Below are 20128 nucleotides of genomic sequence, written 5' to 3' on the forward strand. Positions count from 1 at the left end.
TCCTGATCAGGTAAGCTGAGATAATTTCGTCACCCCGATTTGTAATGGCGCGGAGGGGTCAAACGCTAAGGAAGATATGGCATAAGATGGAAACGTATCGCTACCTTTCCGCTGCAGCGGAAATGCTAAGCATTTCTATCAGAATAGTCATTTGCAGCAAAAGAAGGCAAACCAATGCTATAACGATCACTTCCAGTAATATAGAACATATGCAGCACTGTAATGCATATAGGTACGAACAATGGTGCATTGGGCCAGCGATATTTCAGTGGTTCAGTCCTAACTAAAGCAATTCAATTCATCGAGCCTGCGCCGGATCGTTAAACGAGTGCATCAGCCACTGCCACCTCCGCTCTTTCCTCCTCTCCCAGCATTATTTCGCCCAATTTATTTTTGAATATGAATCCACCACTCAATCAAAAAGTGCTTTCAGAACACCAAGCATTTATAACAGATTTCTCTAATTCGAGCCCTCCAATTAACAGGCTTTCAGCTACTGGAACCATTCTTCTTTATTTACTTAATCTAAATAGTTCATGATTTTGAAGTATTTTGTCAGAATATGACTGGACACGATTCATTATCTGCTTCTGTCCTATCCTACGTTTTTATAATGGACCAATCTTGGACTATAAAAAAATAAAATGTATTGAAAAATAAGATTACATTTAAGATTTCTAATAATAATAATAATAATATATTTTATTGTCATTGCACATAAGCACAACGAGATTTGGTATGCAGCTTCCATCCGATGTCATAACTTAAATAACTAATTAAATTTAGATTTAAATATTAAAAAATAGACGTAAATATTATCTGTGCTAAATGACATTGAAAATTTACTTTAGCTGCCTCCACTATAATCTTTAGCCTCAGTCTCTACCTTCTCTGATTACCCTTTCCCCTCCGCCACACCCATCCACGGCTCCATCTCCACATCATCCCCCTCCTCACCTATTTCCAACTACTGCCTGCCAGCTCTTCACCGATCCCTCTTCCCCTTGCCTCTTTATACTGTCTCTCCTCTACACTCTCAGTTTTGATAGTGACCTCTGCCTCCACAGATGTTGCCTAACTTGCTGAGTTCCATCAGTTTGTTTTTATCTCCAGATTCCAACAATTGCAGGTTCTTCTGTTTGTATTTTAGTCGATGTTTGTTAATTGCAGCCTAGCTGTGTAGTTTGCCTGTTGAATGCTGTTGAGATTTGTGAAAGAAATGCCCCAGAATATAGTTTAAATTGAATTTATGTGAGAGGACTAAGCACACAAACAGAGTTCAGCTATTGAACAGAATGACTGGAAAAGTTAACACAAGTTTTCAACAATGCATATCCATAGATTAATTCTAATCATAAAAATGAATGTTAATGTGAAAGAAATTCATAAGATTAATCTAAAAAGAGAGAGAAAAATCTTCATCACAATGCCTGCCCTTTTAGGAGTAAAGCTTTTACGAAACATCTCCAAACTTGGATTTCAATGATTTGTGCAGATGCAAAATTATTAAGAAGGAGAAACAATGAAATGCAGATGTTGGTTAAGAATGTGGATATTCTTAAGAATTATGATATAACACATTATTAACAATGTAGACATGGACTACAATTGAGCGAGAAGGAGTGCATGTAAGTGTAAGATTTTTAATAAGCATATTTATATTTGAAGTGAACAAGTGAATACTATTTTAGATTTTTTAAACCAAATATGTTGAAGTTAAAACCCCGAAAAAGTGGAGTTTATGATTTGATGCAGCGTGATAGCATACAACTCCAAACTCATTGATCTATTCAGTGTTCCAAAATATCTTAATCAAGCAACTTTGTGGGTTAAACAACATTTTAGAGTAAAAATTGAAAATAATAACAATATTAAATTGCAAAAAATGTCACAAACCCATCCATTGGGGCATTATCAAAAAATATCAACTGATTCACATCATGGTATACTGAGACATGATCAAAAGACAGGCAGCTTTTAAAAGGAGAAAACATCAGCAGAGAATTTCAGAGACTGAATTTCAGAATGCCTTGAAGGAAGCTACGGTGGGGTGATTACAATTAGAGATGATGAAGAAATAAGAATTAGGGAAAAATTCTGAATATTAAGGAAAAAAGGGATCAATCGGTTTTAAGACTAGGAATATCTAGGAATAATGAATTAATGTGGAAAAGTGTTGCTGTGGTAAAGATCATCCTTATTTTTTTTGTAGAAAATTGCAAAGATCAGGGCAAAAACTTTGTAGAGATTAAAATATAAGGACAATAACTTGAAAGGAAATCTGTGATTTAACCAGGAGTTATTGAGATCTAGGAATTGTCTAGTTTGGCAATTTATGAAAATTATTAGCTCTCCTGAGTTTAGGGAATTAAGTTTATGGATTACTGCAAACCAAAGGCACATTTGCACTTCTGGAGGTGAGTATTTGGCTGGCAGTGACCTGGAGTTCATTCTAAACACACTGAAACCTGGGAACTTGTCATCAATTGCAAAAGATCCTGAAATATATGCAGAGAATTCCTAGAATTTAAGGCTTCACTTGTGCATCTGACATTGAGGATTGATGCACACAAGTTGGAGTCAAACATTAGCGAGCTTGGGTGATCACCACAATTTCCCAGAAATGAAGACAGCATAGGTCAACTAGCAGATGGACAGTTGTACTTGATTTGGGTAGTAAAACTTTGAATAACAAGTATACAGATAGCAGATAGGGGAGGCAAGCCAGAATGCATTGGAATTATGTTTTTAAAAAAGCTTGCATTAAAACGTGCTAAAATGCCTCAACGTCCTCCGTTTATTTTTAAATTAGGAGTTGGTATTTCTATCTGATGGCTACGTACCCCACATTTTAAATTAGATGCATTATTTTGGGGTAAAGAGCTGTTTCAGTCACAGAATTGACCTTCAGCTTTAGAGCTGGTTGAACGGTAAGAGCAAACTGTGCGCTTGAGCAGCCTGTCATAAATGGCATTGTGACCACAACCTTTCCTGTCTATTATTCGGGCGGAATTCTGAAGATGCTATTAGCACGGAAGAACGAACTTGCCTTTTTTTTATAAAACTTGGCATAGACGTGTCATGACGCATGTCCTTTTTTTTGCGCTTGAATGACCAAGCTGTTCTTGCTCAGCTCGTTGGTTGTCAAGGAAACATATTTGGAGCAGCTTTCATCCGGGAACCTTGGCGTCCTGGTGGTGAGCTGAGTCGCTTTTCGCTCAGCTCCGGGGGGGGAAAAATGGAAGAGTGGGTTGTGGAAGGGATTGCTGGCTTCCTCAGCAGTCCGTGTTGGATTATTCCAGTGACTGATTTCATCGAACAGAATTGTGCAGGTGAACGGTCAATTTGATATTTTTCCCCATTCCGTTCATGTTTTGCCTGGATTTTCAGAGATTGGTCATGCAACAGAGTTTTAGGCCTTCTGTGATTTGACAACACTCGGTATTAATATACCCATTTTATCGCTCTTTTATTGTGACCTCACCTATTTACTGATTCCTGAAAATAGGTTGCAGATGCCGGAGCGATAGGGTGAATGCAATGTTTATTAGACAAGTGTCAATGTTTATTTCTTTCTATTTCAGTTTTTGACGATGAAGAAGAAAACAAGTTATCTTATACAGAAATCCATCAAGTTTACAAGGATTTGGTGAGTTCTTTTGGCTAACACAGTCTAATTCTGTCACTCGTTAGAATATTTGATGTCATTTACATTGAAAACATATTTGATCTGTTTAATGCATTCGTGCAGACACATGATGCTGCAGTAATAAAGATGACTTGCTTCCTGACGGTAAGCAAAAGATAATTTTCACTAATACTCTCCTATATTTTTCTCCAAGTTTATTTTGTCTTTTTTGTTGTTTTATTTTCTTTGATTCTTTAAAATGTTCACCCCTCATCATGTTCTTGAGATTTCTGTTATGTTTTTTCAACATCATTCTGACTGGATTGCAAGTTGCCTACATTGCCCACATGACAATTAATATAGTAATCAAATTATCTTTCTGTATTATTCCGTCCATCCCTGTCCACCCCACCCTCATATCTAATTCTCAGAAAACCCTTGTCCCTTTATTCTGTACATCCTTATCAATCCTATGTCTCATTGTAACATCAAGTTAACAATTCCCCAATTGTATTTGAACACGTCTCATAATTTTTCCATGATCTAGTCTGAAACACTTTTCATCAAATATGAAAATAATATATTTTGTCACATTGGCCATGGTGCAGTGTATACCCCTGTCCCTTGTGACCTGTTTGTGACATAATTGACCAAGCCATTACGCTTTTTTCATCACTTCAGTGATTGGTTAAATGGGACTGTCCTTGGAAGGTTCCATTCATTTCCCTCAAATTGTAGTAAATCTCCTCATGGCTTTCTCAAGCTTCCAAACTGTTCTATTTGTTTTCTTCCACGGTCTATCTCCAAACTATGTGTTGGATTTGGTAATCCCATACTGAAGTTACACCAGTTAGTGTTTTTATTGGTCCCACCATTAATTGCCCCGTGTATACCAGCATTTTGTTTTGGAGAAGCAGAAATGTATTTATATATTGGTATCTTGTTTATTTTTCACTCCCCAGCATTGGTGGTTGTACTTTCAGTTCTCTGGGTCAAAATTCTGGAATATCCTCTTGGAATCTGTGTATTTGTATCTCCTTTGTTATATTTTAATACCTACCGATCTTGATCCCCTGTTGCAAATTAGATTGTTGGCAAACTAATATTAAATGGTTCCAATAATTTATTTTTCAGTTTTTCTTGGTCCCATTGCCAATTTGGGTAAGAGGGAATTGTGGTTTACTCTTGCTCATGAATGAGATGGAAACATTGAGTGGAGCAATAAAATGCCATAATAATCTAATTAAGCTGTCAATTTCGACAGAAAGGAGTTTCTTTAGGATTGCTTGCTCATTATATCAACTTCCTGTTGTTATTTGCAGGTTTTCATAATATGATTTTTTCACCACCTTATTTGCACTGAAATTAGTTAACTGTCCTGTCAAGAATAATCTGTTACTTATTTTCAAAATTTATTGGTGCTATTTGCATTAAACCATGCTTGGTCATTGGAGACATTCTGATAATTGTCTGTATTATCTAAAGTTTACTAATATATCTGTAGCTGGGGATATTTCAGTGATTCGTTATTTACTAAATATTTTTGTTACTGCAACTAATTTAAAAACACTGTTAGTACCCTGCAGGTAGTGTTGGAGAAAGTGAAACAAAATTACTATATCAGGTCTGTGACCCCTGTCATAATATTTTCTTTGTTTTTCAAATGGTCAGCATTTTTTCTTTCTACTACAGCTAAGATTTATCTTAAAAACAGAGGGTCTTTTAGTTTCTGAATTGAATATTCAAAACATGCATGAATGACTCTTGCTTTAACAATACGTATATTGTTCTGTTCGTGTCTTGTTTAATATTAACTTAAAATCTATGAGCAGATATTTCATGAGAGCCATAAACTTTGTGATTCTGCTACTTAGAATAAAGTAATAATTTTCCGTTGAAACATTCTGCTCGATTGTGACATAACAGTTAACATTTATGACATCCGCTCGAGTAGTTTGATAGCTAGAGTAATTCTACAGTGGGAATAAAAAAGGCACAAAGTTCTGGAGTAACTAAGCTGGTCAGGCAATCTCTGGAAAACATGATTATGCGACGTTTCAGGTCAAAACTTTACCTACCCATTTTCTTCAGAGATGCTGCGTGACCCACTGAGTTACTTCAGCACTTTGTGTCTTTTTTTTGTATACCAGCATCTGCAATTCCTTGTTTCTAAATTCTACAATGAGGTTGTTGAGTTTTCTACAAAAAGATCGTGGAATTGGTTAAGCGACATTCTATTTTTGCCTCTCATGGGATGGTCATTGTTGCAATAATCTTTGAAGGCACACAGAAATCGTGTTAGCCTTGCTCGTTTAACCATTACATGAAATGGGGTGAGGTTAAATTACGGAATTAATTAATAGAAATTAAGCTACAAAGTGCCTTCTGACTGGTTATCTTGACAATCTGAGGCAGTTTGTGACAGTTGAATAAATTTGTATATAATTAACTTAAAATTAACTAATTAAATGAGGAAACACTTTTTTGCACAGAGAGTGGTGAGTCTGTGGAATTCTCTGCCTCAGAGGGCGGTGGAGGCAGGTTCTCTGGACGCTTTCAAGCGAGAGAACTAGATAGGGCTCTTAAAAATAGCGGAGTCGGGATATGGGGAGAAGGCAGGAACGGGGTACTGATTGGGGATGATCATCCATGATCACATTGAATGGCGGTGCTGGCTCGAAGGGCCGAATGGCCTACTGCTGCACCTATTGTCTATTGTAAACACATACGTGGTTTAATTAATGTTTATCATCCATTGGGTCCATGCAAGAATCCAGTCGAGCAATCCTATCATTTCCCCCTCCCCTCGCTCCCGCAGTCTTGTCACATGATTTTTTTCTCTCTCTCTTGCCTATCTTTTTATCGACATCATGGTTCAACTTGCATTGGCAGTTAATTTACCAGCATATCTTTGGAATGCAGGAGGAAATCCACAACGACAGAGGCAGCTGGGGTTAGGATTGAATCTGAGTACTTGGAGCTACGAGATAATAATGCTAAATGCTATGTCACCATGCCATCCAACTCAATTCCACCCAATTCACAAAGCGCATTTAAATGAATGGCGCCACCCTCGATATGCCAAGTATACCTGGAGTAAAGTCGATAACCCAGATAGGAAATGTATCCCGATATGAAATATATCCAGTTATATTCAGTACTTTACTTAACCATTTGGTTATACAGTGATTTAGCTATGCAGTGAGATATGCCTGCACTTGACCTTTGGCATGCTTTGTGGTTCAATGTGAAAGTCAAAATCTAGAGTGCCCTGATGTATCTGTTGAATCTAGCTGGCTGTTATCCATGGAATTGCTATCAATCAGTGCCATGTCACTCATGCATATTTCATATTGCCAATTAATTGGTATTTTTTTCCAAGATGCTGTGTAGAAGAGCATTATTCATATTACCCATTTAATATTTTTTAAACATCATTGAAAATCCTAAAGTTTGTTATCAAATTTGTAAAACAAGGCAATCTTGAATTGTTTCTGTCAATGCCCAGTTTTACTGCAACCAAATATGACTTCTGCTAAGCCTTTTTGAATGGCAAATATTCAACATGTTCCACATGAAATACTTCAACTATGTTATGTGCTACATTACATTTCTGAAACTTGTTACTTGGCTACAATTAAAACAAATGAAACTTCACTGGTTTCTTTTAACACCTTGTTGGAAGAGCACGCTCTATTCTATCTTGCTTTTGATTATTTATGTACTGATTGCCTGGTGAAAAATTCTAGAAACAGATCTGCTCAGATCGAATTGAAAGCTTCTTGAAAGTGTTGACATATAGATATTACTTCAAAAACAAGGTTGAGCCCCATTTAAAAAAAAAAACTATTTTAGAAGTATTTATATTATTTGACCTGAATGAATTCTAATTTTAGCTCTACCATGTTTTGTGAAATAATGCCAGGTTTTAATTTATTGTATGTATTAGGCAGTAGAGGCATTGGTGTGCTTTCTTAGCGATGGCTTCAATGTGGTTCATCTTGGACAAAATGCTGATGATATTTATTCCGAGGAATTTGAAACTTTCCACCATCTTTACTTCGGGACTATCAATGTATATTGTGGCATGTGTACTGTTCCACTTCCTGATGTCAATCACAATTTCCTTTGTCTTGCTGACGTTGAGGGAGAGGTTGTTCTCTTGGCACCAAGTTGAAAGATTCTCAATCTCCATCTGTACTCCCCATCATTATTTGATATCCAGCCTATGGTCGTGTTGTCCACAAACTTATAGATTGTGTTAGATTGGTATTTTGCTACACAATTGTGAATGTATAAAGAGTATCGCAGGCGACTGAGAACGCATCTTTGCAGGGCATCAGTGTTAAGGATTATCATAGAGGATGATTTGTCCCCTATCCTCCCTGATTGTAGTTTGTTGGTCAGGAAGTCGAGGATCCAATTGCAGAGGCGAGTGCTGACTCCAAGATCCATGAGTTTGGAGGTGAGCTTGGTTGGGATAATGGTTTTGAAAGCAGAGCTGTAGTCCATGAATAAGAGTCTGATGGAGCGTTGGTGAACAAAACACAACAGTTGGGTAGACTATCTGTGCCCCCTGCCGCTAATAGTGCAGAAACATTGCAGACAAGGGGGGCTTATGATAAGTGTCTGCTCTGATAAGAAATGCAATAAAGGATGATGTTGGGTGCCCTTTCACGACCTGGCCCCAACCTTGGACCATGTCGTGAACGGTGCCAGGTGACCAAGAACAGGAATATCCTGCGGCGTGCTCTGCTGTGTACTTGGAGTTTACAAGTGCGTATGGGTATATACGGGGATACGTGAGTGTATGTGCCTTATTTAGTAGTGTAATAAAATACCTAATGAATCAAACTCTGTTGTCTGAATCCGGTTTATTGAACATGTGAAGGTGTCCTTATCCAGGTGTTCCAGGGATGAGTGTACGGTCAGGGAGACGGCATCAGCCATGGACCTGTTGCGGCAGTAGGCAAACTGCAGTGGATCAGGGCTACTTGGTAGGCTGGGTTTAATGTGTACCATAACCAGCCTCCCAGAGCATATATGTTCCATAACCAGCCTCTTGAATGCCTGTGCCAACTTGTTTAAACTCAATCTTTCCCTCATGCTCCCTATGCTTGTTGACTTTGAAATGGTACCTTTCATTAGGCGCTGTTCCCTTTTTCGAAAGTGCTATATTACACTGATTCAATATAACCACCTACTTTTGTTTTCCTTATTTACCACTTTACATTTCCATTTTGCATTTCTGCTCACATCTTTGAGTATTTCCTAATTTGTTAAATCTGGTAACTTTTGATGCTTCCAATCAAGTTCTTACTGCTTTTGCAATACAATAGCACTTACCAAATTCTGTGATTTGTGATGCAACGCCCTTTACAGAGATTCTACCAGAAAATCTTTCAGGTTAAAATGTCTACACAACTAATACTGCACTGCACGCTGAATAGTCCATGAGCACTTTAGATGTTTTACTTTTCGTAAGATAGGGACCAAGTGCAACCTGCTTCCACGTATTGACATATTTATTCTCCAGCACAAAACTGTAAAAGTGTGTGGGAATTATCAGAGGTTAGCTTGCAGGTGGCATAATCTATTTATCTCTATCTGCACATGAAAAATCCATGACTTCGCAAATATCACAAACAATACTAACTGTGATAACGTGCAATGCATGTGAAACATTCACTGCTTACGGTTCCATTTCTTATTCACGTCTCCTGATGAGTGTTTCAGTCCACATCGCCTATGTACAAGCCTAAAAAAAACTTCTTCGGGATTACCGATTGCCTTGCGTAAACATGATGTACTAAAGCAATGTTTTTTTTTCTCAATTAAATATTCACAAATAGCAATATAGGATACAGTAATGTATCTGGCCAGATCATGTAATTTATGTACAATATTCCAATTATATCTCTATATATTTATTTATGTAATTTCCATGACCAAGCAGTCAAAGAGGTTTTTAATGTGTTCGAGTGCTAACCTCGGTACAAAGATAGTAAAGGGCCTGTCCCACATGCGACTTTTCAGCAACTGTCTTCGACTTTCAAGCTCGAGGGCACTGGGGGTCATGGAAAGCGGGGGAGTGCTATCTGACATTCACACCCGCGATGAACAGGAAGGTAAAAGACGGCTGGCACAGTGTACGATAAAGGGCCTGTCCCACTATGGCGACCTAATTTGCGAGTTTAGAAGAGTTTGCACTCGCCCCAAACTCGCAGCATGTTTGACACATGGTCCTAGGAGGTCACTATAACTCTCCTTCATGCTCGAGAGAGGTTCCCGCATACTCGAGGCCTCAGTTTGGTCGAGGAAAACTTTTCAGTATGCTTAAAAATTTTCCGCGAGTAAAAATTGGTCGGCATGGTTCTTTTGAACTCGTAGTGCAGTGGTAGTGGGGTCACCATGTAGTTATAGGCAGTCGAGGTAGACGTAGGCAATCTGCTTTGCTGACCAGGTATTTTAATTGGCTCATTGGAGTTTTCAGAACCAAGGAAAACCGAGCGGTAATGTTAATTGCCCGCTATACTTCATTAAAAGTTGTCTGGCTTCTTAAAAGTGTCTCCACTCCTTCTGTCCCCCTCCCATCTACCCTCCGCCTCCTGCCTCCGGAGCGTCTGTACGGAGTTTGTACGTTCTCCCCTTGACAGTGTGGGTTTTCTCCGAGATCTCCGATTTCCTCCCACATTCCGAAGACGTACGGGTTTGTAGGTTAATTGGCTTGGTAAAAGTAGCAATGTTACAACATTTTGAGATTTTAAAAATCAAGTCTGCAATTTATCTCATCAGATAAAGCATAAAAAGAAGTTTAATTTGACACCTAATTCACTTTCATATCATCAGTATTAAAAAGGTTATGGCCAATTTCATACTTGGAAATTAGCATCGTGTTCCCTATTGCTTTTCCACACAAAAGCTGTGATCGTGGACAGTCAAAAGCCCATAACGTTCTTAAAAAGTAAGAGAACTGAATGAAATTTTCAGTTATTTTAGATTGAAGCATTCTGAAACAAATATAAAACATCTTACTGGTACATTGGCATATCATAATCAGTAGCATCATCACACTCCTCAGATTGTAACCAATAAGCAACTCTGTCCACCTTGTTTTTCGTCAACTTTTCAATTTTGGCATTGTAAACTACAAGTTTTTGCTCTTCAAACCACACATGACATGCCTTTCTGCCCACTACTTTCCCATTAACAATGTCCTGTAGATTCAATTTCTTAAGAAAAGGATAATTTTTTTTAAATAGCCTATGTATCCAAATAACAAACTAATTTCATTCACATAAGAATTCACAATATAACATGATTTTAAATCTCACTGTCATGAATTTATATCCCAGACGGAAGTAATTTAATGTTTAATTCCCATAAATTAATCCAGAAATATCTACCCAAAATATAATCAAATTATTGTTTTTTGCACAATACATGTGATCCAAACTGTTGTGAATATTTAGTTTAAAAATAATGATCATGGAGAAAGAGAATAACACAAAATACAGACAATTTAGACGTCTCTTCTCCAAAAAAAACTGGGCATTTTAATCATCTTGCTTTTGGAACGCGATCGATTGGATCGTTGCATTTGCGGTGAATTTGAACCCCGTATCGGCAGGAAAAACAAATCACATTTTTGCAACGTAAAATTAGATTAAAGCCATCCCAAGAATCAAGATTATATATAAAATAAACGACTTACACTTTGCTTCGTTCCCTTCTTGTGATCCGTCAAGTTATAGGCGATGAGGGTGTTCAAAGTCGCTATTCATTTTAATCCAAATATTAAATTGTCCAGCTTTAAAAAAAAAATATAGCGCGAACCGGAGGCGGGTCGATTTTTCTGCAGCAGCTAACAGCCCGAGGAAGTCCGCCTCCGATAGGCAGTACAAAACGGCATTTTAATCCCCCCCAGTGGCAGACTGCAATGCCGCTGAAGGTTAGGTATTTGTAACATTGCTAGTATAAGTGTGTTGCGTGTGTGTGTGTGTGTAGGATAGTGTTAATGTGCGGGGATCACTGGTCAGTACGGACTCAGTGGGCCGAAGGGCCTGTTTCCGCGCTGTATCTTTAAACCAGATTCCAAATGTCTGAATGTATTTCCATAAGTTAATGGTTTTGCAGCAACAGTTGATATTGTTCCCTGGGAGCAGCCTTGTAGTATTCTATTATTTAGTTGTATGGAATGAACCTTCTCAAATACCAGTGCATCTTCCAGGCAGTAAGATGGTACTGAATAATCCAACCAAAAGGAATGCTATACAGCAACATGGCCAAATCCATCCTTCGCAGCAGGGGAATGACATAATCGCAGCCTGGAGGGACATAATCTGTGCATTGCTGGAAGTGCCAACCAGCAGGTAGCAATGTAATCAATGCACGGGGAGGCTATGACGGGTATAACAACAATTGAAATGCTGGAAGGTCTCAGCCAGTGAATTGGCATCTGTGGAAAAATAAACCAGTTAACATTTCGGTTTAAACAAGCATCTGCAGTTCCTTCTTAGACCTTCTTATTCAACTGCTGATTCCCTTATCAAACCCTATGCTGGTGATTGATAGAATATTCCACATGTGCACCTAACTAAGCCAACTAAGCAAGTGTCAACTTGTTAGTCCCTTTTTTTGTTTTTTCTACATTGAGGTACAGGTGCACCACTGATTTTTCCTGTACCCTTGCTTCCAGAGCCTTGCTGGATTTTCTGTTTTGCTGGACCAACAGAGGTCACGTCATAGAAAAAATAGAAACATAGAAATTAGGTGCAGGAGTAGGCCATTCGGCCCTTCGAGCCTGCACCGCCATTCAATATGATCATGGCTGATCATCCAACTCAGTATCCCGTACCTGCCTTCTCTCCATACCCTCTGATCCCCTGGCCACAAGGACCACATCTAACTCCCTCTTAAATATAGCCAATTAACTGGCCTCAACTACCCTCTGTGGCAGAGAGTTCCAGAAATTCACCACTCTCTGTGTGAAAAAAGTTCCCCTCATCTCGGTTTTAAAATATTTCCCCCTTTATCCTTAAACTGTGACCCCTTGTTCTGGACTTCCCCAACATCGGGAACAATCTTCCTGCATCTAGCCTGTCCAACCCCTTAAGAATTTTGTAAGTTTCTATAAGATACCCTCTCAATCTCCTAAATTCTAGAGAGTATAAACCAAGTCTATCCAGTCTTTCTTCATAAGACAGTCCTGACATCCCAGGAATCAGTCTGGTGAACCGTCTCTGCACTCCCTCTATGGCAATAATATCCTTCCTCAGATTTGGAGACCAAAACTGCACGCAATACTCCAGGTGTGGTCTCACCAAGACCCTGTACAACTGCAGTAGAACCTCCCTGCTCTTATACTCAAATCTCAAGTCATGTTCTCTTACTCTCTCCCTCTCCTTCCTTTCCTCACTCTCGGCCACCTTTCCAACTTCAGAAACTCGCCACAAAGCTAACGGCAGAAGAAGTGACATCGATACGGAATCAAAACCAAGTGTGTGCACATTGAAAGGAGAAAGAGTGAAGAGGTTTGTGCAAGATAGACTTGTAATCCTTGATCGTGTCAGGAAAAACCAAGGAGAATGAGATTGGAGACTTCCAGCTCCATATTTTGAAAATAATCAGCCTCCACCCTTCTAATTTGTGTCAGATTTAACTGTTTAATTGGTTTTCCTGTAAATATATATAAACTGGAATAAACAGTGTAGCTCAGAGGCAGGTATCATAGAAACATAGAAATTAGGTGCAGGAGTAGGCCATTCGGCCCTTCGAGCCTGCACCGCCATTCAATATGATCATGGCTGATCATCCAACTCAGTATCCCGTACCTGCCTTCTCTCCATACCCTCTGATCCCCTTGGCCACAAGGGCCACATCTAACTCCCTCTTAAATATAGCCAATGAACTGGCCTCAACTACCCTCTGTGGCAGAGAGTTCCAGAGATTCACCACTCTCTGTGTGAAAAAAGTTCTCCTCATCTCGGTTCTAAAGGATTTCCCCCTTATCCTTAAGCTGTGACCCCTTGTCCTGGACTCCCCCAACATCGGGAACAATCTTCCCGCATCTAGCCTGTCCAACCCCTTAAGAATTTTGTAAGTTTCTATAAGATCCCCTCTCAATCTCCTAAATTCTAGAGAGTATAAACCAAGTCTATCCAGTCTTTCTTCATAAGACAGTCCTGACATCCCAGGAATCAGTCTGGTGAACCTTCTCTGCACTCCCTCTATGGCAATAATGTCCTTCCTCAGATTTGGAGACCAAAACTGCACGCAATACTCCAGGTGTGGTCTCACCAAGACCCTGTACAACTGCAGTAGAACCTCCCTGCTCCTATACTCAAATCCTCTTGCTATGAAAACCAACATACCATTTGCTTTCTTTACTGCCTGCTGCACCTGCATGCCTACCTTCAATGACTGGTGTACCATGACACCCAGGTCTCGCTGTATCTCCCCCTTTCCCAATCGGCCACCATTTAGATAATAGTCTGCTTTCCCGTTTTTGCCACCAAAATGGATAACCTCACATTTATCCACATTATACTGCATCTGCCAAACATTTGCCCACTCACCCAGCCTATCCAAGTCACCTTGCAGTCTCCTAGCATCCTCCTCACACCTAACACTGCCCCCCAGCTTAGTGTCATCCGCAAACTTGGAGATATTGCCTTCAATTCCCTCATCCAGATCATTAATATATATTGTAAATAGCTGGGGTCCCAGTACTGAGCCTTGCGGTACCCCACTAGTCACTGCCTGCCATTGTGAAAAGGACCCGTTTACTCCTACTCTTTGCTTCCTGTTTGCCAGCCAGTTCTCTATCCACATTAATACTGAACCCCCAATGCCATGTGCTTTAAGTTTGTATACTAATCTCTTATGTGGGACCTTGTCGAAAGCCTTCTGGAAGTCCAGATACACCACATTTTCTTTTACTTTAGGAGTGGGGTTAGGGGACAGGGGACATGGGGGGGGGTGGGAAGGTGGCCATGGTAATATCTGTCCTATCTTATTCATTGCTCTGTTTTCAAGATAGGAGTCAAGAAGCTCTACAAGTCTTTGGTTAGGCTTCATTTGGAGTATTGCGTGCAGTTCTGGCCACCCTGTTATAGGAAGGATTTGGAGGCTTTTGGAGAAGGTGCAAAACGGGTTTACAAGAATGCTGCCTGGATCAGGTAGTAGTATCTATGAGGAGAAGTTGGACAGACTTGGATTGTTTTCTCTGGAACACTGGAGGTCAAGAGGAAACCTGACAAATATATACATATACTAGACCAAGTGCAGACCCGTTGGGTCTGTTCCCCCAACGTGCGGATGTGGGGGGGGGGGGGGGGGGGGGGGGGGGGGGGTGGGCGGGGGGGGAGGCGGGGGGGGGGGGGGGAGGCGACATGCAGCGTCACACACACTAACTATCCCCCCCGCACTCACGCTAATTACCCCCCTTGATATTATATTTTGAATATTATTAATTTGCTCCTTTTACCCCATAACCACCCTTTCTACTGGCGCATAGCCCCCAACCTGCAGGCACATCTTGGGAGGGGGGGGGGGGTTAGAGAAGGGGCAGAGACACAGAGAGAGGGGCAAGAGGGAGAGAGCGGGGTGGCAAGGAGGAGAAGTGGGAGGGTGGGTGAGAGGGGAAAGATGGTGGGGAGGAGAGTGAGGGGGGAGAGGTGAGGGAAGGGGGAGAGGGTGGGGAGCAGGGAGGGTGGAGGGAAGGGGGTAGGGGGTGTGTGGAGGGGGGAGGGGGTTTAGGGGAGGGACGGTGGGGGAGGGGATGGAGGAGAGGAGTGGGAGAAAAAGAGGGGAGAAAGAGGGGGAGAGGAGGGGGGGGAGAGGAGAGGGTTGAGGACGGGGGGAGGAGAGGGGGGGGAGAGAGAGAAGGGGGAGAGGAGAGGGGGAGTGAGGGTGTGCTGAGAGGGGGGTGTGAGATGAGGGGAGGGGGGGGAGGTGGGGAGCAGGGGAGGGGGGGTGGGGGGGGGTAGGGGTGTGTGGAGGGGAGGGGGGTTTAGGGGAGGGACAGTGGAGGAGGGGGTGGAGGGGAGGAGGGGGAGAAAAAGGGGAGGAGAGGGAGGGAGGGGGAGAGGAGGAGGGAGGAGAGGGGGAGAGGGAGGGGGGGATAGGAGAGGAGGGGGGGGATAGGAGAGGAGAGAGGGGGAGAGGAGAGGGTGGGAGAGGAGAGGGGGGGGAGAGGAGAGGGGGGAGAGGAGGGGGGGAAAGAGAGGGGGGGGGGAGGAGAGGGGGGGGGGGAGAGGAGAGCAGAAGGGGGGAGGGGAGAGGAGAAGGGGGGAGAGGAGAGAGGGGGGGAGAGAGAGTGCCTTTTTATTTCAGCCCAAACCCCCCAAACAACCATTCGCAGGCAGTGCTTTTTTACTTTAACCATATTTTCATTTTCAAACCATATTAAGGGTACTTACTCACAGTTGTGTGGACATGTGTTCAGTGTTATTCACAGCTCAGAGAAACGTGACATCCTGTCTTCCTCCAGCTTGCAGACTAATTGAGGCACACCACTTCCTGGTTTTATAGTCAATCCCCCCTGCCACCAGCGAGGGCAGCAGAGAGAATGGGGAATTTTGTAAAATCATTAATATCTCTGTCATTTTTCATCGACTGGAAAAATCCTCGGCACACATGCTACGGAGGGGGGCTCTGAGAGAGGTGGCCAAAAATGACGGCCGTAGGTGGCAGCATTCTCTCGGAAATCGCAGCACAGATCGCCAAAACCGGTCAAGAACAGACTTTTAGTAATACAGGTGCACAACCTTTTATCCGAAAGCCTTGGGACCAGACACTTTTCGTAATTCAGAATTTTTCGGCTTTCGGAATGGAAGATTTTTAGCGTAGATTTTAACGGCTGGCTCAGTGGTAGAGTGCTCGGCTCATATCCGCAAGGTCGCGAGTTTGCGCCTCGATCCCGGCAGTTACTCGATCGCGAGTTTGAGTCTTCAATGTAGTTTTTTCTTGCAGAATAGGAGAGAATAGGGAGGGTTAGGCTGGGATCATTCTCTGCGAGATGATCTTAGTGCGGGAGACAAGTGTAGGAGAGGTGTACTGACTGTGTGGGCAGAACTTTGGAAGTGATTGCCCACCATTCTCAAAAGCCGCTGTGTCTCCCTGTCCTTCCAACTACAGAGGAATCCGCTCCCCGATGGGCCGCTACGGCGACAAGTGGCAGTTCGCCCACAGCCCGAGCTGCGCCCCCTCATCCGCAACCCGAGTTGGAGCGGGGCTGGGCTAGAGTTGTTGCTGGCTGTGAGTCTCTGGGATCTCCGTGCTTGCAGTGGGCCTGGGGGTCGGTGTCCCGATGAGGGGGCGCAGCTCGGGCTGTGGGCGAACTGCCACTTGTCGCTGTAGCGGCGCATCGGGGAGCGGCTTCTGGTGGTCCTGACGTCTCTTAGCTCCTGTCCAGGGGGGTGGCCGGAGACGTCAGGACCAACAGGAACCCGCTCCCCGATGCGCCGCTACAGCGACAAGTGGCAGTTCGCCCACAGCCCGAGCTGCGCCCCCTCATCCGCAACCCGGGTTCCTCTGGAGTTGGAGCGGGGCTGGGCTAGAGTTGCTGCTGGCTGTGAGTCTCTGGGATCTCCGTGCTTGCAGTCGGTGTCCCGTTGGTCCTGACGTCTCCGGTCACCCCCCTGGACTGGAGCTGAGACTGTGAACTTTACCGCCCTTGCCCCCTCCCTCTGCAACTGCAAACAACTCCACAGTTCCCAGTCTCAGCTCCTGTACAGGGGGGTGGTCGGAGACGTCACAGCCCGAGCTGCGCCGCTCATCCGCAACCCCAAGACCAAGACGCACCTTGCACACCATCAGCTTCGGTCCCTACGGGGAGCGTGTTCCTCTGGAATTGGAACGGGACTGGGCTGCTGCTGGCTGTGGGTCTCTGGGATCTCCGTGCTTGCAGTGGGCCTGGGGGCCGGTGTCCCGTTGGTCCTGACGTCTCTGGTGACTGGCCCTAGCTCCGACGTGAAGACAGTGCAAAACCCCCGCGCCGGTGCAATGGGCGGGGAGCTGGAGAGGGGAGGGAAGGGGTCACACACATGGCCGGGAAGCAGAGGGGTGTAGGTGGGGTGAAACTTAAGGGAGCGACAATTTGCTGCTGCCTGCCCGCTGAGTTAAAAAGTTCTCATGCAAGACTCACGATACACTGTGTATCGTGAGTCTACCGTGGGAACTTTTTTAACTCAGCGGGCAGGCAGCAGCAGATTGTCAATTATTAACCCTCGCGCAATATACCCTCACCTTCTCTTTCATGAATGGGGATTTAGTTCCCTTTCTTCGAGGACCGACCGGAGGTTCCGCTGTCACCTCTGCGGGCCGCCCTTGGTGAACGTTTTCAAGGACCTTTCTTCAAGGACTGAAAAAATGTCGCTATTCGGAGGTTTTCGTTATTTGGAACTTCGGATAAAAGGTTGTGCACCTGTATAGATAAGATTATTGGAGGCATAGATAAGGTCATTCTCCCAGGGTGGAAATGCCAAAGACATAGCTTTACGTGGCAAAGTTGAAAGGAGATATGTGGAGCAATTTTTTTTTCACACAGAAGACGGTTGGTACTTGGGGGTGGTGGTGGAGGCAAATACAATAAATGCAATAAAGAGGCTTTTAGTAGGTGCGAAGAATGGAAGGTATTGGAACATGTGCAGGCAGATTATTTTATTTTGCCATAATGTTTGGCACAGACATTGGACCAAAGGACCTGCTCCTGTGCTGTACTTTTCTATGTTCTGTTGGTTGCATGCAATGATACTCTGAAATTACCAAATCATTTCAAAATATCTTAAATTTTAAATAATTTGTTTTACTATAATTTGGGAATTATGTCATAGTCATGTATTTCCTTTCCATTAAAAAAGTCTAAAAATGCAGCACATTATGTGGTGATTAATTGCATTTGTAAAATGGTCTGAATTTGAAATAGATTTTACAGAATTGAAAACTTCAGAAATGTTTAAAATAACAGCTGGATAATAAATTTAAGTTCAATTGTCTCTTTCAGGTGGTTGACACTTTTATGAATAATTAGTTGATCTTCCTTTGTTTTAGGTTGAACAATTGTTAGAGAGCTATGTCCAAGATGTTGGCATCCAGGAGGACCAGTTTTTAGAAGCCTGCAATTCTCCACTTGCACAGTCTGAGTCATTTCGGGTAAAGAAGCACATTTTTTTACCACTGTCATTTGAGTTGAAAATGACTTAGTGATATTTTGTGATATTAGACTTTGAATTAGAGAGAACAAAAATAAGGCTTTTACATTTTTGCTCATCCCTTATCCAATTCATGTTCCAATAAGTTAAATGTGATTCCATGTGAAAGATCTGATATTTTGGCTGATTGCCATCCAATCCCACTCATAGAGAGCTTGAACTCCTTTTATCGTGGTCTCTTGGCCATCCTCAAATTCTATTGCAAAGCTGTACCTTTAGCATCAAAGTCTTAAGCCCGAATTCCTTCCATAGACCTCTGCATTTTCAGTTTTTAGATATTTCTTAAAACCTACCTTGCTTACTTGCTGTCAAATTTTGTTTAGAAGTTCTACTTTAGAGACACTTGGAAGAGTTTGTTACATTAAAAAGGATTTACATATAAATGGTGTTATATTAATATGTCAACATATCAACCTTTGAAAATATATAATTGATTTTTAATTCTGACTTTAGACATAGAGTGGAATGAAGTAATATTTTTCAAAAATTGCATTTGATAATAATTTCTGGTAAAAATTATCACAGACACAAGTGTTAGAGCACCTCAGCAGGCCAGGCAGCACCTCTGGAGAAAAGGAACAGGTGAACATTTTGGGTCGGAATCCTTCAGACAGTCTGAAGAAGGATTTCAAACGTCACCTGTTGGTTTTCTCCTGAGAAGCTGCCAGATCTGCTGAGTTGCTCCAGCATTTTGTGTCCATCTTCGGTATGAATAAGCATCTGAGTTCTTTCTTACAAAAATATTATTTCCAGTGATGTATTATAAAGATTTGTTTAGCTCTAATAGTAGCTCTGTATTGTGGCAGAGAGGTATATCCCTGGATTTGCAACATATATTGTTCTTGTGGCAGGGAATGTTTTAATTATTTCCTTCAGCCACAAAATTCTGTACATCGGAATCATTTATGATTAAAGTACCCAATAAAACTCCAGGTAAGCTTCAGGTTGGTATGAAATATTTTGATGTATTTCAAATCATGGAGGTTGTTATTTACATTTCTCTGGATAGTAACATTGTGCGTGTGCACTGATTCTCATATTTAAACATTAACTGTTGGTTATTATGATCTGTTAAGTCTTTAATCTTGGTTCTCTAAACTAGTTTCTTGCCGGGTACCCTTATTCTCTAGCAATCATAGACCCAAACTCTTCCATGTCTGAGCATCCACAGACTACAAGAAAATACCCCACCCAAAAAAAATCTTGTTATCAGTCCTAACAAAACATCTTTTATCTAGAGCCCCTATTTCTGGGCTTTCCAGCTGTTCTCTCAATTTCCCATATA

General features: G+C 42.0%; 1 protein-coding gene across 3 annotated transcripts in view; it reads left to right on the plus strand.

Annotated features, from left to right (window-relative positions):
- The first annotated feature begins 3073 nt into the window (after positions 1-3073).
- cfap36 (cilia and flagella associated protein 36) overlaps positions 3074-20128 on the plus strand; it is a 49329-nt gene continuing 32274 nt past the window's right edge. For 2 of the 3 annotated variants that reach the window (XM_055639870.1, XM_055639872.1), the window contains exons 1-4: positions 3074-3332; positions 3585-3649; positions 3752-3793; positions 18683-18784. In XM_055639870.1, coding sequence (XP_055495845.1) covers positions 3089-3332; positions 3585-3649; positions 3752-3793; positions 18683-18784 — 453 coding nt within the window. In that variant the 5' untranslated portion in view covers positions 3074-3088. The remainder of the gene's footprint in view (positions 3333-3584; positions 3650-3751; positions 3794-18682; positions 18785-20128) is intronic. The other variant, XM_055639871.1, reaches the window with a different exon arrangement.

This window comes from Leucoraja erinacea, chromosome 8 (assembly GCF_028641065.1).
Source record: "Leucoraja erinacea ecotype New England chromosome 8, Leri_hhj_1, whole genome shotgun sequence".
In the NCBI taxonomy this organism is placed as follows: domain Eukaryota; kingdom Metazoa; phylum Chordata; class Chondrichthyes; order Rajiformes; family Rajidae; genus Leucoraja; species Leucoraja erinaceus.